Here is a 6,363-nt window from a genome sequence, read left to right as displayed (position 1 = left end):
GAAACAGTTCTGTTAAATGGTGACTCCCAGGGCAGAGGGAGAAAAATGAGAAGAAAAAAAAAAAAAGATAGGAAAAGGAAATGCCAAGCCAAATTCTTTCTTCGATCCACATATGTGATACAGCAACGACATTAAAAGGGAGCAAGTGAATGAAGAAAGGCACTTTTTGGTCTTGATGAGAAAGCAGCTGTCAGACTTCCACTACAATGGTGTAACTAAAAGAAATCTCTATGTTTAGAAGAGTGTATTTGAAACCGGTAACTGTCCTTACATTTCCAGCTTATAAAATCACAAGACTGTATTAGGCTTCTATATTATTTTATTTCCCTCTTAAAATATAGCATCGAAGTCCTGCACACATATAAATATCCCTACAGTTTCTTACACACTTTCTATCCATCATTACTTAAAGTGCCCAACTGTGAACATTAAAAATAAAAACATTACTTTAAGAGTGGCTATACTTATAGAAGGACTGGTATTCTGACAATGCAGGCCACTGATTTTACAAAAATCACCTGCAAAGGAATACACCCTAAACAACACGCATCAATATTAACCCTGTAGTAATTGGTTTGTTTGGTTTGTTTTTTTTCCACTCAGCTGATCTAAAAGTGATTAATGTACAGGGTTTATTTTTGAAACATGTCTTTTACATAGTGTAAGAATAAAGGATAAATGCATTACTTTCTTTCTAACTCCCTCCTTCCCCCACAAAGTGTTTACTGTGTCCCAAGCTGCTATGTTGATTAAAAACCAGTTGAAAAGAGCTCTGGAAATGCATGCAACTTAAAATTCACTTAACACACTTTAAGTTATAAAGTCTGAGAGATTTTAATTTCAGCATGGGGCTACGGTTCAGTTGGATTATTTGATGTGTTTGTTGTGGTGGTGAGATTGGTAAACACTTCTTCCTTAGTCTCAGGCTGATGTCCTTCCATTTTGGTTTCCTCTTTAGCATCTTTATTACTGGTATCTCCCTTGCTCTTGACTACCACAGGTTCAATCTCCATGATTTCCTGTGGGGGCTTAGGCTCTGGCAAATTTGACTGAAGTCCATCAACTTGAACTGGTTCTGGGACATCTTCTGCTTTCTGTTCAAGTCTTTCCAAAATGTTCTGGACCTTCCTTACACCATCTCTCCTGGCCTGGCGCACATCCGCACGACCCTCAGGGTCCACTGAGTCTAGGGCTAGCAACTCTTTGGTCAAATACTCTTCAATCATCAAGTATTTTTTGTCAGTTTTCTTGCCTTCAAAGGAGTTTACTGCCTGCTCAAGCATTTGTACTTTCTCCAGAATTGCCTCCACTTTCAAAACACCAGGATGCTTTGGAGGTTCTCCCGTTTCCATTGTTTTCGGTGTTGCTGCTTCTTCAGGAGGAGGCCTTTCCTGTGGGGGAGCAATCTTAGCTGGGCAGGGAACCTTTTTATCAGCTTTCTCTGCCATGGCTGGAGGCTTCTGGGGTGGTAGTTTATGATCTGGTTCTTGGTGGGTGACCTGAATTGGGATATATGGTGACGACGCCTCAGTTTCGGGTGGTGGGACTGCCTTGTTTTCAGGTTTGACTTCAGGCAGCGGGGATGGTCTTGGTGGCTCTTGAGGTGGGACTTGCTGAGAAACCTGGTGAGCAAGGCAAGTTTGTGTTGAGATACAATGAACAGTGCTCCTTATTTCCTTCTAAAGACCAAGTAACCTAGCATCCAATTTTCTGTACTTCTAGAAGTGGAATTTTTGCACACGCCAGATGATTAATCTTTCCTGTGCATTGCTGAGTTTTACTCTTTTACAATAAAAAAAGCACTGTGCTGAAGAGTGCAGTTATTCAAGCTATTGCAGATTACAAGCACCAATCGACTCTCGAAGACATTAAAGTTCAACCCACCAAATCCTGCCCATGCTCACAAAAATCAGCCCTACAAGCAGTTTTATAAGATAGGACCTTAGAGCAAAGCCCTCACCTGCCTTAAGTCAGTAAGATTTGTTGCAGCACGGTCAAGATTTCATCCTCAGTGACAACTAACTGAGAACTGCTGTTTCTTGAACAGCTACCTACTTCGCTGAGTTTTAATCACATTTTGGGCTATTTTCCTCCCATTCATGTTTTCAGGACATTCCTTTTTTTGCTAGTGCTTATTTACACTGGTTTTATCTTTAGAGTATTTACATGCAGAGGTTACTATGTCAATCTTATTACACTGTAGCGATTAAGAGACAATCCCCCGGATTACTACAGATATAAGTGTCATCAAATCTGAAATCTCTTGAAATTAGTTTTTAAATCTCAGCAGAAAACTGGAATTCATGAGATCTGCATTTTCCTTCCCCTACCACCCCCTTCACTTATTCGTGCACATATACAGTTATTTTGGGAAGGTGCTAGATCCAGCTCTCGTGGATTTAGATGGCTGAAGTAAAAGACCTACATTTATATTTAAACCAAAGAAGTAATGGCCTGCACTGACAATCTCTTACTGCTCTACCCATTAAACATAAAACTTGATTAGGGATCTCAAATTCTCACCCATAAAAATAAATTAGCATTATAACCTAGAATATGCCATTAAATCGGAAGTCTTCATTGTTTTGTCCTAGCACCTGGGTTTTCACAAATATTACAATTCTATGATTAACCTAATTCTGTTCCTGTCATTTTCAATGTGAAATCTCTCCAGGGAGGAAATCAAGGCTTTCCCTTCCATACACTCACAGTTCTCAAATTCCCAGTAGTCTTTAACTGTAGTTTTAGTAAGAATTTTAACATGGAAAAAATACTCAATGAGCTACATGTTCTATGAGCAAGAGCGTGCTTCATGTAGGAAGAATAAAAAGCTCTAAGACTAGATTTTGCTGACCCTTTCTTCATAACTAAAATTACTTTGTACTTCTGATGCCATCCTAAATGGTTCTGAGACATCAAGGAGGTTTATTTACATAGATGCCACAAATCCCGCGGACCTGATTTTCTTCTCACAAACATAATGCAACATCAGTGACCTCAGTGTAATTACACCAAATTACACTCTGACGAGAGGAAAATCAAATCGTGCGTTAAATCAGATTTCAGTGATCCAGAGACTCCACAGTCCTGACAGGTCGAAAGGCAGCTTGCAGCTAGTGTATTATCTCAGTATCTCCCAATTTGTTTAAATACAGCAAGGGAGACTGCTTTACGTGCTTTCATGTACCTGATACTATGAGCCAGTTTTTCAGCTCTAGCCACGCTGAACAGAATACCTGGCAGGTAATTCCCTTCCCCATTCTACATACCTGGGGTCTGTCTACAACTGTCTGCACTCTGATGGGAGCGGGGGGCTGTATCTGGGTGGTGACTCTGGCCGGTGAGCTTTCACGGCTCGATGAACCTCTCTGAGACACTCTGAACGGAGACTGCGCTCGCGTTGGCTTCGGCTCCCTCTCATCTGGTTGGATTTTGTGAAACACTGGTTGGTGGGCTTGGTACTCGCTCTGCTGGGCAGGGTAGTGTGTCTTCTGTGCCTGATGGTAGACTTGCGTTGGTTGCCGTTGGATGTTTTCATGGATCACAGGAATTGGAATATAACCACGAGGAAGCTGATGGCTTCCTGCGTTGGGTCTGCCAGAGGACTGAGGGGAAACGGTTGGAGAATCGGAAGCTCCAGGAGATTGAGGCTGCCATGAAAACAAAATCCATTATTAAACTGTACAAGTTTTGTGCTCACAGTACTTTTCATTTCCAAAGAGAAAAGAAGGAAATGGTCAGAGAAACTGAGCTCATGTTTCCGGCACGCGAAGGATCCACTTCCTTGTTTTTTCGGGCAAGGGCCTCACTATACAAACCACAGAAGTTGTGAGAGAGCATCATTATAACAAGTAGAAACCTGAGCTACAGCATTCCCAGCCCTCAAATAAGCAGGGAGTGGAAGCTCAGTCAGAATGTTTGCTGCTTTTGCATGGCTGTTCCTGTCTAAACCTGTTAAATTTGAGACAAACTAAAGTTAAGCAAACAAATTATACACTGAAGACAAAAGCAAACCCCTCAACAGAGACACACAGCACTCAGACTTCTGATCCCGGTCACACTAACAGATTTTGTTTGATATGTGTTTTTTTCTAAAGCATGTAATTGTTTCGGTAGCTATGGCAGTGCACATATGGGTAATGCCCCCTTTTTCCCTCCTAAGACCTTCCAGCACCTTAGCCCCTTGGCACCAGCAGTGAGAGCCGCACCAGCTTAGACCCGCCATTAGCAGGAGCGAGCACCGGGCTCACTGCAGAATCCCGTTCCCAGCACGTTCCAGGTTGTGGGTCTGCAGTTTGGGGAAAGGCAGTTTGTTTGCCCACAGCTCCTTCCCACCTCCTGCTATGCCAATCCATCGTGTCACCTGCTTTGTACCCACTCCAGCAGCTGTCAGGCTATTCTCTGACCAGTTTCACTAAGAGGAAAAAAATGATTTCCTGATAGGTTCGTTACACGGGTCAGTGAAAGGCCAGGTCAGGCTGGAGCTGGCAGAAGAGAGGGCAGGACAACACAGCCAGAAGACAAGCAGAGAAGGGCAGGCAAGGCAGGAGGGGAAGGGGAACAAGACCCCTCTTTTGGTGCTGGTGAACTGCTTAGCTGCCCATGAAACAGCAACCTTAAATAAATAAATCAATGCTGGTTTGAAGTGTGGTACCCATCACTGCTGCTTCTGGTGGCCTTGTTGACATAGGGTTTAAAGGCACAATCACAGGCTCTGGTCAGTCGATACCCACACTGCTCTGCCTAAGTTTGCAACAGCAAGTTCTGAGGTCCTCAGTAGTTATCTCAGAGGACTTCAGTAAGAGGCACAGAAGACATGTTCCTCAAGCCACTCTGCATACAAGACAAAGCTGTACGGTGTTGGGAGAAGGAAAAGCTGAGCCTCTTGTCCCGGCACTGCATGGACGAGGCGTTGTTAGTCAAGACATCTGAGAAACCTGCTAACAGAATTTTAACTACCTTGTTCAGACTCCAAACAGGTTTCAGAGAAAAAGCCACCACTGCTGAATTACAGACCTGATGATATACTCTCAGCTTGGTGAAGGCTGAACTTCCTGCTCATCTTACTTTGAGTAAAAATGAGGTTGATACTTCCATATATTACAAGAATACCAATTCTGCTCATTCTCTAGAGAGAACAGGCAAACTAGAATCTGACCTTCTGAAACACAAAGCAAGCAGGGTGACTTTTTTTAAAAAAACGTTCATAGTTTGAAAGCATTTTGACATGCCACTGAATGACAAAAAATACTTTACAGTTCATTTTTGAGGCTGTATATATTTAAATCTATACACTTAATACAACTGAAGAATTAAATTGGGAAAGCAAAGATCACAGCAGTACAACTTCTAAAACGGCCTGGGTTGTTAGCTAACCGGCCACTTTGGTTTTTTCTCTCCCACTGTGTTCTCTTCAGTTTCTGACTCATGGTGTGGAACAGAAGAGAGCTGCCTGTATCCTCCGCTTGGGGGGGAACCAGGATAAACCCCAACGCGGTCCTCCGCTGCTGCGGGACCTGCACGGCTCGGAGGCTCCCTTTTTGCAGGAGCCATTTACCTGCATTTGCTTCTGCAGAATCATTCCAGAACGAAAAGCGGGCAATGCTTGAAAAACCTGACGTGTTTACACTGCCGTGACTGTGCGCTTTCGCATTTTAATACTGTGGAAGTATTGGGCAAATGTAATCCTGTGGCAAGTTTGGCTTTCTGAAGGATAAACTACCCGTGTGACATTCAGGTCATAAATGCTGCAAAGACCAATGCAAACACACCCCGGCAATACCGACACGTTACCTCGGGTCCGTGCGTGGCCGGCGCTTGGGCTGCTGCAGCTGCCGTTGTCTGTCCACATTGTTTATCTGTCTGAGAAGGCTCCGTCGGTCCCCTTGGAGGGGACTCGGGGCCGCCATAGCCCCCCCTTAGAGGTGGCTGCGCCTGCACCGTGGTAGGCACAGCTTCTGTCTTGTATCGCTGCACACCGGGCTGTGGAGCAGAAAAGCATGGGTGCTGCTGTCTGCCATCGATGCCCTCGTGGATGACGGGAATAGGGATATAGCCAGCCCGGAGTTTGGGGTATCCCATGTTTCCTTCTCTCGCTGGTGGCTGCTTGGGGCTATCACGAGATGGACCATTTGCTGATGACTGGCCTTCCTAGAAGTTAAAAACATCACATAGCACTTGCTGGTAGTTCAGCTCAATATACCTGGTAAGAAAAAGCTGCCCTAAAGGCCCATCCTAAAAGCAGTATCAGCTGTGTATGAGAAATTCAGACTGTCCTGGGTCCATGCAGGGCAGCTAACAGCAGGTGCTAACATAACACTCCAGATCTGCAGGCAAGAGGAGAGAGTAAGCTAAAAAATCTGC

General features: G+C 44.1%; 1 protein-coding gene across 1 annotated transcript; it reads right to left on the bottom strand.

Annotated features, from left to right (window-relative positions):
• Positions 1–301: 301 nt before the first annotated feature.
• BAG3 (BCL2-associated athanogene 3) lies at positions 302–6,146 on the bottom strand. The gene is made up of 3 exons (XM_009881590.1): positions 5,794–6,146; positions 3,270–3,650; positions 302–1,622 (listed from the first exon to the last, which is right to left on the bottom strand). Exons 1-3 carry the CDS (start codon positions 6,079–6,081, stop codon positions 852–854), a joined length of 1,440 nt encoding a protein of 479 aa, XP_009879892.1. The 5' UTR covers positions 6,082–6,146; the 3' UTR covers positions 302–851.
• Positions 6,147–6,363: the final 217 nt, after the last annotated feature.

Source organism: Charadrius vociferus, unplaced genomic scaffold (assembly GCF_000708025.1).
Source record: "Charadrius vociferus isolate BGI_N301 unplaced genomic scaffold, ASM70802v2 scaffold282, whole genome shotgun sequence".
Taxonomy (NCBI): domain Eukaryota; kingdom Metazoa; phylum Chordata; class Aves; order Charadriiformes; family Charadriidae; genus Charadrius; species Charadrius vociferus.
The sequence above is the reverse complement of the archived record's forward strand: the minus strand, read 5'-3'. Positions and strand labels throughout refer to the sequence as shown.

Coding starts and splice junctions, on each gene's coding strand:
- BAG3 (XM_009881590.1), bottom strand. CDS start 6,081: ATGGGATACCCCAAACTCCGGGCTGGCTATATCCCTATTCCCGTCATC. Junction 3,651..5,793: donor CGGCCACGCACGGACCCGAG/GTAACGTGTCGG, acceptor TTTTCATGGCAG/CCTCAATCTCCTGGAGCTTC. Junction 1,623..3,269: donor CAGTTGTAGACAGACCCCAG/GTATGTAGAATG, acceptor CTTGCTCACCAG/GTTTCTCAGCAAGTCCCACC.